The sequence below is a fragment of the Zingiber officinale genome, chromosome 6B (assembly GCF_018446385.1).
Source record: "Zingiber officinale cultivar Zhangliang chromosome 6B, Zo_v1.1, whole genome shotgun sequence".
Lineage (NCBI taxonomy): Eukaryota > Viridiplantae > Streptophyta > Magnoliopsida > Zingiberales > Zingiberaceae > Zingiber > Zingiber officinale.
The window spans coordinates 133,921,923-133,941,979 of record NC_055996.1 but is presented as its reverse complement, the minus strand read 5'-3'; the positions used below and the strand labels follow the sequence as shown (position 1 = coordinate 133,941,979).

At 32.5% G+C, this 20,057-nt stretch overlaps 2 protein-coding genes across 2 annotated transcripts in view; both read left to right on the top strand.

Annotated features, from left to right (window-relative positions):
* LOC121989630 (serine/threonine-protein kinase Nek5-like) overlaps window positions 1-14,686 on the top strand; it is a 36,572-nt gene extending 21,886 nt beyond the window's left edge. Inside the window, exons 8-18 of the mRNA XM_042543777.1 lie at window positions 8,209-8,253; window positions 8,394-8,429; window positions 9,506-9,561; window positions 10,838-10,919; window positions 11,124-11,246; window positions 11,339-11,420; window positions 12,857-13,007; window positions 13,280-13,517; window positions 13,652-13,852; window positions 13,922-14,007; window positions 14,101-14,686. Of these exons, the coding sequence (XP_042399711.1) occupies window positions 8,209-8,253; window positions 8,394-8,429; window positions 9,506-9,561; window positions 10,838-10,919; window positions 11,124-11,246; window positions 11,339-11,420; window positions 12,857-13,007; window positions 13,280-13,517; window positions 13,652-13,852; window positions 13,922-14,007; window positions 14,101-14,200 (1,200 nt within the window). The 3' untranslated portion in view covers window positions 14,201-14,686. The remainder of the gene's footprint in view (window positions 1-8,208; window positions 8,254-8,393; window positions 8,430-9,505; window positions 9,562-10,837; window positions 10,920-11,123; window positions 11,247-11,338; window positions 11,421-12,856; window positions 13,008-13,279; window positions 13,518-13,651; window positions 13,853-13,921; window positions 14,008-14,100) is intronic.
* A 1,786-nt stretch (window positions 14,687-16,472) lies between these two features.
* On the top strand, window positions 16,473-18,694 carry LOC121990692 (polyamine oxidase 6-like). The gene is made up of 9 exons (XM_042544783.1): window positions 16,473-16,611; window positions 16,691-16,940; window positions 17,009-17,155; window positions 17,227-17,449; window positions 17,529-17,672; window positions 17,750-17,899; window positions 17,970-18,224; window positions 18,308-18,389; window positions 18,463-18,694. Exons 1-9 carry the CDS (start codon window positions 16,485-16,487, stop codon window positions 18,522-18,524), a joined length of 1,440 nt encoding a protein of 479 aa, XP_042400717.1. The 5' UTR covers window positions 16,473-16,484; the 3' UTR covers window positions 18,525-18,694.
* Window positions 18,695-20,057: the final 1,363 nt, after the last annotated feature.

The following is a 20,057-nucleotide window of genomic DNA, read 5'->3' as shown; positions in this document are numbered from 1 at the left end:
CTTTGAATATGTTCATATTACATTTTCTTCGTTTATTATCTATTGGAGCTACATATAATTTTGATCAAACAATAATATTTTTTAGTTTTCCTTTCTAATTCATGTATCTATCTTTTCATTTTCATCTCTGTCATCCGAACTATTTTTTGTATGTTGTTTCTTAATTATCTAACACTTTGATCTTTGAATTATAGTGAGTTGTATTGCAATCTTTTAAAACTTTCTTTTTGCCTAGGTATTTGATGAGCGCATGACTCCAGAAACTTCTCTCCATTTCAACAATCCACTTTTTATCCTATCAATAATACCTTGAATACTCAAATATATCTAAAGATATTTAAAACTTTTACAAGAGTTTTATATCCAACTATTCACACAGGTTTTTTCTTATTATTAAAATTACATTTTGTTTTAGATCTACTTATCTTAAAACCTCAAATGTAAAAAAAATCTGAGGTGGAGACAAGACTCCAGCTCATGAATAAAGTTATTCAGTGTTTCAACTTCTCATTTTCCCCGTAAATCTGCTTGCTGATAACTATCCACAAAAATTGATGCAAATAAATGTTAGCTTATTGTACCTTGGCTCAAGGCTTTCTTACTAACTTGACTTATTACTTCTTGCAAAGTTTTAAATTATGAATTATTTTTATGGCTATATTATGGCATGTGAGTTGGAATATTTTCCTTATCATAATCAAAATTATCAATCCATGTTTATTCCAACTATCTAATATTTGTCTATCTATTAGATGTTGGATACATGGATCTAACCCTTTATATTGAGATTTATGCTAGACTATATCACTAACAATAGTTAAATCAATTAAATGTTTTTTTATTACAATAGCATGAGTTTGAATTTTCTTGTTCCCCTTTGACCTTCTGTTCTAGTCAAAATACCTTATCTAAACATAAAACCTATTGGTAATCTTTGAATATGTTCATATTACATTTTCTTCGTTTATTATCTATTGGAGCTACATATAATTTTGATCAAACAATAATATTTTTTAGTTTTCCTTTCTAATTCATGTATCTATCTTTTCATTTTCATCTCTGTCATCTGAACTTTTTTTTGTATGTTGTTTCTTAATTATCTAACACTTTGATCTTTGAATTATAGTGAGTTGTATTGCAATCTTTTAAAACTTTCTTTTTGCCTAGGTATTTGATGAGCGCATGACTCCAGAAACTTCTCTCCATTTCAACAATCCACTTTTTATCCTATCAATAATACCTTGAATACTCAAATATATCTAAAGATATTTAAAACTTTTACAAGAGTTTTATATCCAACTATTCACACAGGTTTTTTCTTATTATTAAAATTACATTTTGTTTTAGATCTACTTATCTTAAAACCTCAAATGTAAAAAAAATCTGAGGTGGAGACAAGACTCCAGCTCATGAATAAAGTTATTCAGTTTTTCAACTTCTCATTTTCCCCGTAAATCTGCTTGCTGATAACTATCCACAAAAATTGATGCAAATAAATGTTAGCTTATTGTACCTTGGCTCAAGGCTTTCTTACTAACTTGACTTATTACTTCTTGCAAAGTTTTAAATTATGAATTATTTTTATGGCTATATTATGGCATGTGAGTTGGAATATTTTCCTTATCATAATCAAAATTATCAATCCATGTTTATTCCAACTATCTAATATTTGTCTATCTGTTAGATGTTGGATACATGGATCTAACCCTTTATATTGAGATTTATGCTAGACTATATCACTAACAATAGTTAAATCAATTAAATGTTTTTTTATTACAATAGCATGAGTTTGAATTTTCTTGTTCCCCTTTGACCTTCTGTTCTAGTCAAAATACCTTATCTAAACATAAAACCTATTGGTAATCTTTGAATATGTTCATATTACATTTTCTTCGTTTATTATCTATTGGAGCTACATATAATTTTGATCAAACAATAATATTTTTTAGTTTTCCTTTCTAATTCATGTATCTATCTTTTCATTTTCATCTCTGTCATCCGAACTATTTTTTGTATGTTGTTTCTTAATTATCTAACACTTTGATCTTTGAATTATAGTGAGTTGTATTGCAATCTTTTAAAACTTTCTTTTTGCCTAGGTATTTGATGAGCGCATGACTCCAGAAACTTCTCTCCATTTCAACAATCCACTTTTTATCCTATCAATAATACCTTGAATACTCAAATATATCTAAAGATATTTAAAACTTTTACAAGAGTTTTATATCCAACTATTCACACAGGTTTTTTCTTATTATTAAAATTACATTTTGTTTTAGATCTACTTATCTTAAAACCTCAAATGTAAAAGAAATCTGAGGTGGAGACAAGACTCCAGCTCATGAATAAAGTTATTCAGTGTTTCAACTTCTCATTTTCCCCGTAAATCTGCTTGCTGATAACTATCCACAAAAATTGATGCAAATAAATGTTAGCTTATTGTACCTTGGCTCAAGGCTTTCTTACTAACTTGACTTATTACTTCTTGCAAAGTTTTAAATTATGAATTATTTTTATGGCTATATTATGGCATGTGAGTTGGAATATTTTCCTTATCATAATCAAAATTATCAATCCATGTTTATTCCAACTATCTAATATTTGTCTATCTGTTAGATGTTGGATACATGGATCTAACCCTTTATATTGAGATTTATGCTAGACTATATCACTAACAATAGTTAAATCAATTAAATGTTTTTTTATTACAATAGCATGAGTTTGAATTTTCTTGTTCCCCTTTGACCTTCTGTTCTAGTCAAAATACCTTATCTAAACATAAAACCTATTGGTAATCTTTGAATATGTTCATATTACATTTTCTTCGTTTATTATCTATTGGAGCTACATATAATTTTGATCAAACAATAATATTTTTTAGTTTTCCTTTCTAATTCATGTATCTATCTTTTCATTTTCATCTCTGTCATCTGAACTTTTTTTTGTATGTTGTTTCTTAATTATCTAACACTTTGATCTTTGAATTATAGTGAGTTGTATTGCAATCTTTTAAAACTTTCTTTTTGCCTAGGTATTTGATGAGCGCATGACTCCAGAAACTTCTCTCCATTTCAACAATCCACTTTTTATCCTATCAATAATACCTTGAATACTCAAATATATCTAAAGATATTTAAAACTTTTACAAGAGTTTTATATCCAACTATTCACACAGGTTTTTTCTTATTATTAAAATTACATTTTGTTTTAGATCTACTTATCTTAAAACCTCAAATGTAAAAAAAATCTGAGGTGGAGACAAGACTCCAGCTCATGAATAAAGTTATTCAGTGTTTCAACTTCTCATTTTCCCCGTAAATCTGCTTGCTGATAACTATCCACAAAAATTGATGCAAATAAATGTTAGCTTATTGTACCTTGGCTCAAGGCTTTCTTACTAACTTGACTTATTACTTCTTGCAAAGTTTTAAATTATGAATTATTTTTATGGCTATATTATGGCATGTGAGTTGGAATATTTTCCTTATCATAATCAAAATTATCAATCCATGTTTATTCCAACTATCTAATATTTGTCTATCTGTTAGATGTTGGATACATGGATCTAACCCTTTATATTGAGATTTATGCTAGACTATATCACTAACAATAGTTAAATCAATTAAATGTTTTTTTATTACAATAGCATGAGTTTGAATTTTCTTGTTCCCCTTTGACCTTCTGTTCTAGTCAAAATACCTTATCTAAACATAAAACCTATTGGTAATCTTTGAATATGTTCATATTACATTTTCTTCGTTTATTATCTATTGGAGCTACATATAATTTTGATCAAACAATAATATTTTATAGTTTTCCTTTCTAATTCATGTATCTATCTTTTCATTTTCATCTCTGTCATCCGAACTATTTTTTGTATGTTGTTTCTTAATTATCTAACACTTTGATCTTTGAATTATAGTGAGTTGTATTGCAATCTTTTAAAACTTTCTTTTTGCCTAGGTATTTGATGAGCGCATGACTCCAGAAACTTCTCTCCATTTCAACAATCCACTTTTTATCCTATCAATAATACCTTGAATACTCAAATATATCTAAAGATATTTAAAACTTTTACAAGAGTTTTATATCCAACTATTCACACAGGTTTTTTCTTATTATTAAAATTACATTTTGTTTTAGATCTACTTATCTTAAAACCTCAAATGTAAAAAAAATCTGAGGTGGAGACAAGACTCCAGCTCATGAATAAAGTTATTCAGTGTTTCAACTTCTCATTTTCCCCGTAAATCTGCTTGCTGATAACTATCCACAAAAATTGATGCAAATAAATGTTAGCTTATTGTACCTTGGCTCAAGGCTTTCTTACTAACTTGACTTATTACTTCTTGCAAAGTTTTAAATTATGAATTATTTTTATGGCTATATTATGGCATGTGAGTTGGAATATTTTCCTTATCATAATCAAAATTATCAATCCATGTTTATTCCAACTATCTAATATTTGTCTATCTGTTAGATGTTGGATACATGGATCTAACCCTTTATATTGAGATTTATGCTAGACTATATCACTAACAATAGTTAAATCAATTAAATGTTTTTTTATTACAATAGCATGAGTTTGAATTTTCTTGTTCCCCTTTGACCTTCTGTTCTAGTCAAAATACCTTATCTAAACATAAAACCTATTGGTAATCTTTGAATATGTTCATATTACATTTTCTTCGTTTATTATCTATTGGAGCTACATATAATTTTGATCAAACAATAATATTTTTTAGTTTTCCTTTCTAATTCATGTATCTATCTTTTCATTTTCATCTCTGTCATCTGAACTTTTTTTTGTATGTTGTTTCTTAATTATCTAACACTTTGATCTTTGAATTATAGTGAGTTGTATTGCAATCTTTTAAAACTTTCTTTTTGCCTAGGTATTTGATGAGCGCATGACTCCAGAAACTTCTCTCCATTTCAACAATCCACTTTTTATCCTATCAATAATACCTTGAATACTCAAATATATCTAAAGATATTTAAAACTTTTACAAGAGTTTTATATCCAACTATTCACACAGGTTTTTTCTTATTATTAAAATTACATTTTGTTTTAGATCTACTTATCTTAAAACCTCAAATGTAAAAAAAATCTGAGGTGGAGACAAGACTCCAGCTCATGAATAAAGTTATTCAGTGTTTCAACTTCTCATTTTCCCCGTAAATCTGCTTGCTGATAACTATCCACAAAAATTGATGCAAATAAATGTTAGCTTATTGTACCTTGGCTCAAGGCTTTCTTACTAACTTGACTTATTACTTCTTGCAAAGTTTTAAATTATGAATTATTTTTATGGCTATATTATGGCATGTGAGTTGGAATATTTTCCTTATCATAATCAAAATTATCAATCCATGTTTATTCCAACTATCTAATATTTGTCTATCTGTTAGATGTTGGATACATGGATCTAACCCTTTATATTGAGATTTATGCTAGACTATATCACTAACAATAGTTAAATCAATTAAATGTTTTTTTATTACAATAGCATGAGTTTGAATTTTCTTGTTCCCCTTTGACCTTCTGTTCTAGTCAAAATACCTTATCTAAACATAAAACCTATTGGTAATCTTTGAATATGTTCATATTACATTTTCTTCGTTTATTATCTATTGGAGCTACATATAATTTTGATCAAACAATAATATTTTTTAGTTTTCCTTTCTAATTCATGTATCTATCTTTTCATTTTCATCTCTGTCATCCGAACTATTTTTTGTATGTTGTTTCTTAATTATCTAACACTTTGATCTTTGAATTATAGTGAGTTGTATTGCAATCTTTTAAAACTTTCTTTTTGCCTAGGTATTTGATGAGCGCATGACTCCAGAAACTTCTCTCCATTTCAACAATCCACTTTTTATCCTATCAATAATACCTTGAATACTCAAATATATCTAAAGATATTTAAAACTTTTACAAGAGTTTTATATCCAACTATTCACACAGGTTTTTTCTTATTATTAAAATTACATTTTGTTTTAGATCTACTTATCTTAAAACCTCAAATGTAAAAAAAATCTGAGGTGGAGACAAGACTCCAGCTCATGAATAAAGTTATTCAGTGTTTCAACTTCTCATTTTCCCCGTAAATCTGCTTGCTGATAACTATCCACAAAAATTGATGCAAATAAATGTTAGCTTATTGTACCTTGGCTCAAGGCTTTCTTACTAACTTGACTTATTACTTCTTGCAAAGTTTTAAATTATGAATTATTTTTATGGCTATATTATGGCATGTGAGTTGGAATATTTTCCTTATCATAATCAAAATTATCAATCCATGTTTATTCCAACTATCTAATATTTGTCTATCTGTTAGATGTTGGATACATGGATCTAACCCTTTATATTGAGATTTATGCTAGACTATATCACTAACAATAGTTAAATCAATTAAATGTTTTTTTATTACAATAGCATGAGTTTGAATTTTCTTGTTCCCCTTTGACCTTCTGTTCTAGTCAAAATACCTTATCTAAACATAAAACCTATTGGTAATCTTTGAATATGTTCATATTACATTTTCTTCGTTTATTATCTATTGGAGCTACATATAATTTTGATCAAACAATAATATTTTTTAGTTTTCCTTTCTAATTCATGTATCTATCTTTTCATTTTCATCTCTGTCATCTGAACTTTTTTTTGTATGTTGTTTCTTAATTATCTAACACTTTGATCTTTGAATTATAGTGAGTTGTATTGCAATCTTTTAAAACTTTCTTTTTGCCTAGGTATTTGATGAGCGCATGACTCCAGAAACTTCTCTCCATTTCAACAATCCACTTTTTATCCTATCAATAATACCTTGAATACTCAAATATATCTAAAGATATTTAAAACTTTTACAAGAGTTTTATATCCAACTATTCACACAGGTTTTTTCTTATTATTAAAATTACATTTTGTTTTAGATCTACTTATCTTAAAACCTCAAATGTAAAAAATCCCAGTTGGAGACAAGACTCCTAGCACAATATTTTCAACAAATAACATACACCTATGAGCTTTTTCTTAAATGGAATCCATGTGTTCTTAGTATTAACATAAAAAAATGGAACAGACCCATTCCCATGATACAAATCAACAATTACAGAAAAATCATTGTCATAGAAAATACTTGTAGCTACATTATTATTGTTATTATTATTTATCATATCAATAAAATTGCTACATATTTTTCTCAAACAACCACCTCACTATTCTAGAACTCTATCAGAAACTCTTTCCAAGTTTTTAAAAAGTACGTGGACATCTATTTTTCATTAGTTGTCACTAAGAGTAGTATTCATATGCGATCTTTTATACATGTATCCAAATTGATTTTCAAAGGTGCCTTAACTCTTATTTCTCTCAGTGATTCTTTATTGTGCATTCATAGTATGAATCATAAGTTTGATCCCTCTATAATTAGAACATCTACACTTTTGTTTCTTTAATGGTACTTAAACAATTTTCCTTCTACAAGCATCGTATTAGTCCTCAAAATTTTGTTGAAATATAACTTAGTTAACCAAACAATTTCTCCTATAGTGCAATATGCAGACCTACAATTTAACCGTCATTTTCCTTCTTATTTAACCTCATCTTGAATTGGAATATTGGACCACATTCTGAGTTGGGCATCAGCTTTCAATCTCATCCGATTGTGATATGGATCAACAAATTTTGACTGGATTGGCAAACTCTGACAATCTTTCCTAAGAAATCAAACATCTAAAGAAGAATGACAACAACCAAACCTTTATCTCACTAAACGGGGGTCGGCTATATGGATCCTCCTTCGCCATTGGGCTTAATCCCCTACTAATGACATAGGAGGATCTATATAAATTTGCTAAGATTGCTAGAGAAAGTAACAAAATAACTGAGTTGTAGAATTATGTTTGAAATAGGATAAATTTGCTATACTTGGGTTAAAATTGATTGAAATTTGGTGAGATTGAGTTGCACATGTGCACACGAAGGAGAGAGATTATTGTCGTCACTGTTAAGAATGTCTTCACCATCCAAAGATAGTACCTTCTGAGTTCCCATGAGAGATATATGCTACAACCTGTTGTTGCCATTGACTCATGTCTGAATCTTCTCCTTCGATTCTTCTGCTTTACATTCTGTCAGATTTACTAAAGGTACGTGGACATATTTTGCCTTTAGTAATCTGGCACTGAAACATTTTTCAGGTTGATGTTTGGGCGCTTGGTGTCACAGCTATTGAAATGGCAGAGGTATTTTTCTTAAGATGCTAGTTCTGTTCTTTTGCTTCTCGTATAGCGGGCAATACTTGTCATTTATCTGTGATCTCCTAATCATGCTAGGTAACATTCTTATACTGCTAACATTTTATTGCTGTATCTATTGATTTCAGGGACTACCTCCAAGATATGCGGTGCATCCAATGAGGGTTAGTACAAATATATGATTCATCTCAAAGAAATTATTCATGTATTTATATCATGATAAGTTTTTGTTCAATAGTTCTTTCATGTCCTTGCATTAGCCTACTATTGCCATTGCATTGTGCAATTGTTTCCTTTTTCTTGGTCTTGGGTTTTATTGGTTAATACGTGATCCTAATCTTATGCAAGCCAGTAGTGTGTTCAATCTGTATCTGCAGAAATTGAGAGAATGAATAGCTGCAAAGTTTTAGCACATACCTACAGTTGTTCCCTCCCTCCATTTACGTGGTAGTTAAGAGGTTGAAATCAATGTTTCGGTTTTCTCAAATCTGTTCTTTCAATGAGTATCAAAGGCAGTTTTAGGTCCTGCCGATTGGGTTATTCTCTTTCCTACCTCTTGGTCTACTGTTTTCCATTCAAGCCATTGTTTGCCCAAACATATCATGATGATGCATTCCATGATTTAGCACATAAAAAAAATGTATTCTTGGACATTACACTGTTTTTTTAAATTCAGCTCGAGGTGTAGAGAAAGACAATAGTATATGATGTCTTTTAGTGCAAACATAGATATTTCTGCAAAAATTTTAGTCAATAGTGTGCATGCATGCATGCATAACTTTTTCTATGCATTAATTTTACAATAGTTATAGGTTTGATGCTTAGGATAAAAACAGCTGAATCAGTCATTTCTCTATTTATCATCTGATCATGAAGGTGGTGCAACAAGCAAACATCTTAACTAATCTTAAACCATGTATCATTGTCAAACAAGTTTCTTGGTTCGTAATAACACATGGTTTAAGAAACTTCTTTGTGCCACTAGTTTTCGATTCAAATTGACATACTATTTAGGTTGCTAAGTTATTTTTGTTGTTGTCAACCATGCAATGGATTTGATTTTAATTAATCTATAGCATGAAAAAATGACTATTACCAAATATGTGAATTGCAACTCCAATGTTTGGTGTTCTTGCCACTTCTGTTGTTGGTTTTCCTCATTCTTACTCTTCTTCATTTGCATTTCCTTTTCTTTCAGTATATATAATAAATTGATCATGTTGATATTTTTTCCAAGTAGGTGCTGTTTATGATATCAAGTGAGCCTGCTCCAATGCTTGAAGACAAAGAAAAATGGTATGTTTTTTTACAGAAATGATTCTAGAATTTGTTATTTATGTTTTTTCTATTTAGTTAAAAGGGATATATATAACTAGTCTATTCCATGTGAATAATAGATATTTAAGATTACCAGAGATGGTGAAGTTCAAGATCATGCTGAGACCTGACTTTCTACCAACTTATTGCCATTATCTCTATTTTAAGATCATCCTTTAACCATCATATACCTTGTATTTGGTTTCTCACTTTGCTTCGAAATTCAAAATTCTTGTGGTACAGTTATTCTCTTTTGTTGCTTATTCTGTGCTTATCACAAATGGAAACTTGCACATATATTATGATGGCTTTCTCACTGTCGTATTATTCTTAGAATACACAACTTTTTGAGAGGACATGATAAGAGATGAGATCACCACTTGAAGACAACACGAAAGAGAAAGACTTTCCTCATAAAATCCAGATTAACAATATAGGAGAACAATCAACAAAATTTCTATTTAGTTAAAAGGGATATATATAACTAGTCTTAATAAATATTTAAGATTACCAGAGATGGTGAAGTTCAAGATCATGCTGAGACCTGACTTTCTACCAACTTATTGCCATTATCTCTATTTTAAGATCATCCTTTAACCATCATATACCTTGTATTTGGTTTCTCACTTTGCTTCGAAATTCAAAATTCTTGTGGTACAGTTATTCTCTTTTGTTGCTTATTCTGTGCTTATCACAAATGGAAACTTGCACATATATTATGATGGCTTTCTCACTGTCGTATTATTCTTAGAATACACAACTTTTTGAGAGGTATAAATGTGGTAATGTTGGACATGATAAGAGATGAGATCACCACTTGAAGACAACACGAAAGAGAAAGACTTTCCTCATAAAATCCAGATTAACAATATAGGAGAACAATCAACAAAATGATAACAAAACCTGATTCACTTAGGAGATAATTTCTTTGTTTTTACCTTGAGTTATTTTGTACATTACAGATATTATAGTTGATTGATATAATTTACACAATTATACATGGACAGCATAGCCTCATACATCCCTTTAGCAGCTATGGCATGCTTATCTTAAATAGCACCACTTTTTATACTTCCTTTGTAATGAATGATGTTAAATTTTATACTAGCTCTTACAATTCTATTACCCAGTTCACATCTAGGTGTGTGGAAAAGTAAGTCCAACAACCTTGCTCCTAGATACATTTGATGTTCACTTCATGCCATTAAATTGAATATTATGATTTGGTTCTTTTATGGTCATTTCCTTCTTGCAGGTCACTTCTTTTCCATGATTTTATTGCTAAGTGCCTAACAAAAGACCCACGATTACGTCCATCTGCAACTGAGATGCTAAAGGTATCCCATATTGTCAAACTTTCGCATGCTATGTAACCTTAAGTTTCTTATTTAATTGGAGATATGAGTTAGTCCTATTAGTTGGTCTTGTTATATTAGTCTCAGTAGTAGTTTTGCTCAGATTATGATTGTGAGGTTACGACTACTTGATCACTTTCATATTATTAATTTTTCCTGCTATATTTTAATTAAAGTAGTTTACAGCATAAATTCATTGAAAAATGCAATTGGGGGCCTCCAAAAATGTTGCCAAAAATTAAAAAAGCTAGGCAAATAAGAGCATCAATGGCTGCACAGGCCCAACATCAACAAGCAGGAAGTGAACCTGTATGATCTCTCTGATCAATTTTTTTTTTTTTTCAGAATTAACATAAACCAAAGTTCTTACTTATTATCCCTAATTTCATTCACTGTTGCAGAGAGTAGAAGGAGCTGTATATGGAGACACTGTTCCTTCAAGGCCTATGGGTTATCCAATCAACAGTGTTGAAACTGATGCAGGTAATTAGAAACTTATTTTGCTAGTGTTGTATCACATCAAATAAGTAGCATAATCTTTTGTATGCCTTCTCTTCAGCAACTTGTAGTTTTGCTTTGTCTTTTTTTTTTCTTGTAATGAGGGAGACACCCTGTTTATTCCCAAGGACAGATCGTGTTTTGCAAGTTGACCCATAGTAGAAGTTGAAACGATGGATGCTGAGTTGCAAAGACTTTATGAAAGTAATAAATTAAATGATTCTGTTGCAGTTATTAGATTGCTAAATCAATTCTCGCGTGCCTGATGAAATTTAAGATACCTTGATCAGTTATATGATTCCATTCGATTAATTTTCTTTGCAAGTGGAATTTGAAGTGTTTGGTTTGTTGGGGATTCAGTTTTAATTACTAGGCACTTAAGAATATTATCATTTTTCATTGACAGTCATTCATGGTGCATTATGGTAGCATTTTCTAATTTTCAGTATTTGTCACTTTTCTAACTGAAGTTTAATCATATTTTAAATATTATTTATAGTCAATCCAATTCAATTACCTAATGGTATAAGTTGTATAAATAGCTAAATCTATTTAGTCACATAGAATACATAAATTTGATTGTGTTTCCATTAGATTCATGATCATGCCAATATGAAACTGAAAATAGGTTTTGTGATCCAAAGAGTATAAAATGCAAGTCATTGTGAATGTTCAAGACATGTTTTTTAAATTTATATTCCTGCTGTTATATAATTTCATTATGATGTACACACTCGAATTTGGGGCCCCAAATGAGTAAAGATCCTTGGTTGAAACGAGCTGAATGCCCAAGTGAATAACCTGCCAAAGTGAATTACCAACATTGCCAAACCATATCAGGATATTCCCCTCATAGTTTTGCAAATCCTACAGCATTTGATGAACCAAATGCTTCCTTTAATCTCTAAGAAAAATATTAAAAGAGTAAGGTTGTTTAAAATTTGAAGGAATCATGCATAACTTACATGAGTAAATATGAGTAGACATCTTTATTTTGAAATCACTGAGCTATCAGTCATTAGTTCCTCATGTATCAATTAATTTCCCCTGTATGATGATTTGTTAAGCAAATAATCTCCATAGCCTAGTTGCATTAAAACAACCGCAGAAACTATATTTTACCTAATGAATTAGGATATATATCCTTCTTGTCAAGTGTACTTAAACTTTGTAAAAATAATTGTTTTTTTTATTTAGATAAAAGTATTATCCTAGGCTAAAATCTCAGATTGAGATGTTTTACAATCTAGCCTGCTCTTCCTTGAACAACAACAAGCCTAGAGCCTCCTTTCCTTAAAGGTGACCTAAATCCTTCACTCTATTTATTTTTATTCCTTCCCAAAGGAAATATATTCTTAAAATTGAACTTGTGTCAAGTTAGTCATCAACAAATTTATCAATTTGACATCTTTTCTATGTAGGGGAATTTGGTACTGTCGTAGTTCATGATGAAGTTGGAAACAGGGATGAACTTGTTGAATCTCCTATATCTAAGAAACCAGAATTCATACCTGGACTTGGTGACATCAGTTCTTTCAATCATGATCCTGGGGATAGTTCTTTTGATTTTTGGTATGTTTAATAGATTCAAGATTTTCCTTTCTTTTTGGATAGTTGTGAACTAATGTTTTATGCAATGACCTAAATTTTTATACAAGACAATGATCATAATGTTTCCAAAGCAGTAAAGTGAACTCTGAAGGGTAACTATTTAAATACTGCAATGATATACTGCTTCAAGTGCTATAGTCTAAGTGCTAATTATTATTTTTTTCTTTCTTTCCTGGTAACCAACTTTTGTTTAACTATCCTTTCACAATTATTTATTTATTTTTTTGGCGCAGGGTTGACAATTTGAGTGGTACTATAGTTACTAAAAAACCTGATGCAGTGGAAATGCTTGATTCCCAACCAATCCAACGGTTGCCGTCGTCCTCTGGTTATGTTGAAAGAGTCAATTCAAATGTCGTCTTGCAGCAACATAGTTCAGGCAAAAGTTATGCAGTGTCTGATAACTCTGACAAGAGCAGCACTCTGAGAAGTGCCACCATGAACCGTAAAGCATTTTCAGTACAAGATAAGGTGCATTTAGCTATAAAAAGCATCTTCCCTGACCACTGTATTTTGAGATCAAGTAAACAATAATGAAATGAAAAATCTATTTTTCACTTTATGAATTTATTCCTCTCTGGCTTATTGAGTTGTTCATGTCCTAGATCCGGTCCATCTATGCTGCTGGCAATACAGTACCTATTCCATTTCTTAAGGCAATAGACATTTCTCCTCTTGCTCTAGTCTCCGAGAATGTAGCTGGGGATAGAGTGCTGGAATCTAAGTCTCATGCTGCATTGGAAGCAGTGAAGGAGCTTTTTAGTGGCGATGGGCAATCCAAAAAAGGACGTAAAGGGCAAAATGAGGTACTGCCAAAACTTTGCTTGTTGCATTTTTTTAACGGTTAGATTCAGTGTGTTGCTTTGGTGGCCTAGATCCAGCTTCCTCCAGGAGTTTATCAGAGATTGACTACAAGCCCAACATTGATGAATCTAGCACAAGCACTGGCTTATCATAAAACGTAAGATCATATTTACTTTTTCAGAAGCATTTTATTTGAGACTGTCAAATTTTGTCAGCCTTGAGTCTGTTGCCATGCCCCTATTGTTTCCAGGTGTTATGAGGATATGCCACTTCAAGAGTTTCAAGAAGCACAAGAGAAGCAGACTATTCAAAACCTTTGTGACACACTCCGTACTATTTTAAGGTTATAGATAGCAACCTCATGATCTGGTCAGTGAAGGGGAGCATGTTGGTTGTTATTTATGGTAGATGACCGCATCATAGATTATAATAGATGCATCCCTTCAAGTTTAAGAGGTAGTGCACCCTTGTGAATTTTTATGGTTGCATGTCATGCTTTCCCATCTTTATCGATAGATAATCCATAACCTTTGCTCATTCCTCTTGCTGCCAAGCATCATCTTTTTCCAACTAAAATTTTTCCCCCGATATTTCCATCACTGATGATTTCAAATAGACTTCGTGCTGCTGTTGTGGCAAGGTGCTCGGAATGACACCCGTAAATCTTCACTACAGATTGAGTAATGTAATCCAGTCATTAGATCTAATGTAAAGAATAGGCATGCCCATTCTAACATTTGAGAGCAAAGTAAAATCTCTTGTTCAGTTTATTTCTGCTATTCTTGAGTAAGTTGTGGATGATAACTAATAAAAATATTATCTGTTAGCTGTTTTTATTTCTGATTCCGCTCGTTGAAGAACCATTTCTTGTCTCATGATGGATCGGGTGAATGTATCCTTTGAAGATAGATGTGAGCACGATGAACATAGCAATATATATTTGTGAATGTTTTGATGTGATGCACTTTATTATCTTCATTTTTTTCAGGAAAAAATGTTTTAAGATCAATATTTATGAATCTTAACTTTTGATTGCTCATAGATCTTTTAATTCCGATAAGGTCACGACCCTTTCCATACTGTTTTTCCAAGATAGCCTTCTTCTTGGGAGATCCTCCCATCCGTAATCTTTGGTTTCTTTTTGATCCTTTTCATAATTTGTACATCGGATCGCGATTAAAATCTAGTCAAAATTAGTTGCGATCTTTCCTGGGTTCATCTTCTTATTTAGGTTATAATTTTGGACCGAGTCAAGTGGTTGGAGGTTGCTGGAGGTGAATATATTGTATGGTATTGAGTAGGGAGTGGCCTGTCCATTATCGACCTTCAATCGTTTGGCTTGATTTAAAATTATAATCTAGGTGGGAAGGTGAATTAAGAAAGATCATAATTAATTTTGGTTATATTTTAACTATAATTTGATGTGTAAATTGTGCAAGGGATTAGAACATTGTCAGCCTTCAATCGTTTGGCTGGATTTAAAATTATAATGTAGGAGGAAGGTGAATTTTGGTTGTATTTTAATTATAATTTGATGTGTAAATTGTGCAAGGGATTAGCAATCGTTTGGTTTGACTTCAAATTATAATCTAGGTGGGAAGGTGAATTTAAGGAAGATCATAATTAATTTTGGTTATATTTTAACTATAATTTAATGTGTAAATTGTGCAAGGGACTAGAAAAGGATCATTACGGATAAGAAAATCTCAACTCCTATCCTTGTGAGTTTTTATTTGTCAAAACTTGTTTCAACCCATATTAAAATAAAAAAATTAAGAAAATTTGTATTTTTATTTCTTAAAATGATTTCTCCTTAAAAAAACAAGCCGCTGTTATCAATAAAATTTATTTATTTATTCTCAGAAAATCATCGTAACGAAGAAAAATACTTTTAAAACTGAGATAGTTTAAACAGTTCGGACATCAATTCACGCGTAAACATTTTCTACAGATTTCAAATGAATTAAAAGGTCAGAATTAATTAACTCTTTTTATTAAAATAAATTTTCATCAAAATACTATTTTTAAAAATTATGAATAAATCAAAACACTAAATTTTAAAGCAGATTTTTGCCAAAAACCTTTTATCAAATATGAAAACTATTTATATTTCTTCATGAAATTACTTGCCATAATGGATAAAATCAATGACTTGCTGTAATACACGAGCTTAAATGCTTAATTACCTAATAACTTTCAGTTAGTAGCTTTGCTGTAATACACGAAGCTCTTATCATGTGGGGTCCCGGTGAAAGATTTATTGTATAAAGTCTTATTCTACTTTTTGTAAAAGGCTGTTTTCAGGATTCGAACCCGTGACCTTTTGATCACATGACAACAATTTTAATATTACGCCAAGGCTCCCTTCAAATGAGTTGCTATAATAGGGGAGCTCAAATGCTTAATTTACCTAATAACTTTCCTTTAGTAGCTTTGCTCAAAACTCCTAATACATTTTAAAAATTCTAAAAAGGATGTTCCATTCTGCAGGTATTAATGGTTTCGCATTCAATATAATTTTAAAAATATATTAAATCATTTAATATTAATAAAAATTCAACCTTTTAATTCTTGTAAAGTTTAGTGTATAAAGACAGTAAAGCAAGAACGGCCCAAGAAAAGTTCACCTGAGCAATGGCGTGCTCCGTTACGCTCACCCTGCTCCTCCTCCTCCTCCTCTTAACTCCATGCCTTGGGAGATCAACGACGGTCTCAAAATCTGAAAGGCCATCGGTGATCATCGTGGGAGCAGGGATCTCCGGTAAGCTCATGCCTTGATAAGCCTTTTCTGTTCTTGAATGAACGAGTACTGTTGTTGTTCTTAGAAAAACATTTCTCAGGAATATCAGCAGCAGTGGCTTTGGCCAGAGCTGGCGTCCATGATGTCTTGATACTGGAAGCCACTGACAGCGTCGGCGGCAGGATTCACAGGAAAAGATTCGCCGGACACCAGATTGAGGTCGGGGCCAACTGGATTCAAGGGGTCCACGGTGAGAAAATGAACCCAATCTGGCAAATGGCGGAGAAGCTCCACCTCAAGACATTCTTCTCAGATTACTCCAACATCTCCTCCAACACTTACTCGCAGAGGTACACAGTCGATCAGCATCGTCCTCTTCTATCAAGATACAACAATCGTTAATAGATAAATTCTGCAGTGGTGTGCTTTATGAGAGATCAGTGGTCGAGCAAGCGCTGAAAGTTTCAGAGAAGGTGGTCGAGGATGGTGGAATCTACTCACATTCTCTGCCTTCCGACGGCCATGAAGACATCTCCATTTTGGGGTTTCAGAGAATAAAGAAACAGTACGATTTTTTTTTTTTCTGTTCTGATTTTTTTGATACTGAACGAGAAAATTCACTCGTTGGATATGCAGTGCTCCTGCTACTCCATTGGAGATGGCAGTGGACTACTACACGAACGACTATGAGAGCGCCGAGCCGCCTCGCGTAACAAGCTTGCAAGGAACACTGCCAATCCGCACGTTTACAGACTTTGGAGAGGACGACTACTTTGTTGCTGATGAAAGAGGTTTCGAGAGCTTGGTGCATCACTTGGTCAATCAATCCCTCGACACTGATTCCATCAAACTAAACCAGGTTCATTACATTTCTCAATAGTTTTTGTTGTTCTTCCTGCAGTTTATAGATTTTGAATGGTACTAATTAACAAAACCAGGTCGTGAGGTCCATAAACCAATCGAGAAATGGAGTGACTGTAACCACAGAGAATGGCAGCCATTACAGAGCAGATTATGTGATGGTTTCTGTGAGCATTGGAGTCCTCCAAACGGACTCGATCAAATTCCACCCTCAACTTCCAGTGAGTTAAAAATTCCACTTCAGTTCCATCCTTTCTCAGTTTTGTTTCCAAATTAATTTCTTCCTCTCTTTTTGCAGCAATCTAAGTTCTCAGCCATTTGTCAGCTTGATATGGCAGTATTCACTAAGATTTTCCTCAAGTTTCCCTACAAGTTCTGGCCTGACAGAAACAAGACTGAGTTCTTCTTGTACGCCAGTGAAAGAAGAGGATATTACACAATTTGGCAGGTGTAAATTTCTGAATATATATTCAATCCTTGTTAATTATTTTGATTCATTATGGTTTAATCATGCACAGGAGCTCGAGAAAGAACTCCCAGGAGCCAATGTACTGCTTGTTGTGGTGACTGATGACGAAGCAAAAAGGATAGAGTTGCAGCCAGATGAATCGACCAAAGCCGAAGCCATGCAAGTTCTGAAGAACATGTTTGGGAAGAAAATCCCAGAGGCCACAGACATATTTGTCGCGAGATGGTGGACCAATAGGTTCTTCAGGGGCTCCTTCTCCAATTGGCCTATTGGCCTCCACAGCCATGACTTCAATCGAATTAAGGTTTTTTTTTTCTTTTTCTTCTTCTCTGAAGTTGATAGTGAAATAATTCTTCTTCATGTTCAAATTTATTGTCTTGTTTTCAGGAACCTTTTGGGAGGATTTTCTTCACTGGAGAGCACACGAGCAGACTCTACAATGGCTATGTGCATGGTGCATACTTGGCAGGTTTGATCGATGGAGCACATTCTTCATTCAGTTGCTCTTGTGCTTGTTTTTTCATTGAGACCTTGGATTTCAGGAGTTGACTCTGCAAACAAGTTGGTTCAACGCATCAAGAAGATGGAGAGAGCCAAGAGCTGAAATTTGGGTCAATGGACTAGATATTTAGACCAATTTTGTAACTCGTAAAGTCGAGATCCATGACTCCAATAACTATCGAGAGTTTCTCTTGCCATGATTTGAAGTTGATTGTTGAAAAGAACAATAAACAAACAAACATGCTCACAAAAATATCAAAACAAGAACAACAAACATTGTTTGATTTGAGGTCGATGCACATTGAGTGAGATATAATTTTGTTATTCAACTCCTAAATCCAATTAAATATTTTAGTATAATTAATAAATTCTAAAGATATTTGGTAATTAGTTTAGTATATTAAGCAAAGCTATTGTATTAGAAAATAAATAAATGAAATAAATATTAATAGACTGTCTTTTTATTTGATGTGGCCAATAAGGGGGGCTCCATGTGGCGATGCAAAAGAAGAAGTCAAGCCCACAATCACGCGTCAAGCGGAGCGGTACTTTAAGGGGGCAGAAAGTCAACCATAATTAAAGCGACGCATCCGACTCTCTAAAGTCGGTGACTCTAATGATTCCATCACCCGACTCTCTCAAATTAGTTGCCCAACTCTAATGACTTGATCATCCGATTTCATCATTTCAGGAACCCGACTCTAACGGTTTGGTCACTCGATTCTATAAGCTCAAGAACCTGACTCCTTCAAGTCAGTCGTCTAGCTCCAATGGCTTGGTCATCCGATTCCATCAACATAGGAGCCTGATTTCAACAACTCAGTTTCTCGACTCCCCCTAGCTTAGTCTCTTGACTCTTGAAGGCGGGACTTATATCTTATGCAACTTGTTGAGCCATTGCCCTTGATAAATATGGACAACATAGCCGTTACTTGTAAAGGATGCGAGCAACGTAGTCGTTTAATCTTGGAAGACAATGATAATGTAGCCGTTTATTCTGAAAAACGCGAGCAACGTAAGCGTCCATCTCAGAGCACATGGGAAATAGAACGGTGTAGCTACAACTATCAAAACTTCACTACTTCACAATCTTCATCTTCTCCTAGCCCTTGTGCTAACTTGTGCGTCAGAGTGGTCATGCCAAGTTCAACCTCGACGACCATTCTAATCCCTTTTGCGGAGTGTCCACATGATCTTCTGGCAACCCTCTTATCCTCATGAAACCTGCAATCTCCTCCTAACAGTTGCTCTACTGACTCATCAGTGTTGGTGCTAGATGTATAATATTTAACTTAGAGTCTTGATATATAACTAAGATTAAAGTTATGTTAGTTGTGATCTAACCAGTTGTGTTAAGTTTGTATGTGCAAAATACATGACAAATGTTAAAGTCTTGGTTATGAACCAGGAGTGACTAAATCCCAATGGATCTAGGCATCGAAAAGTCTTGATTGGGAGTTAGACATGAACTAAGTTTTGGTTGAAATCAAATAGACAAATTCTTAGTTGGAGGTTCGATGAATCAAGTCTAAGTGATTAAGCTTTGATAGACAAATTCCTAACTAGAGGTTAGGTAACTCAAGTCCAAGTGATTAAGACTTATCAAACAAATTCCTAGCTAAAGGTTAGGTAACTT

What these genes read in the sequence shown, in the direction of transcription:
- LOC121990692 (XM_042544783.1), top strand. Translation starts at nt 16,485, where the DNA reads ATGGCGTGCTCCGTTACGCTCACCCTGCTCCTCCTCCTCCTCCTCTTA. An exon ending in CGTGGGAGCAGGGATCTCCG is followed by an intron (nt 16,612 to 16,690) that starts GTAAGCTCATGC and finishes AACATTTCTCAG; the next exon opens with GAATATCAGCAGCAGTGGCT. An exon ending in GATATTACACAATTTGGCAG is followed by an intron (nt 17,900 to 17,969) that starts GTGTAAATTTCT and finishes AATCATGCACAG; the next exon opens with GAGCTCGAGAAAGAACTCCC.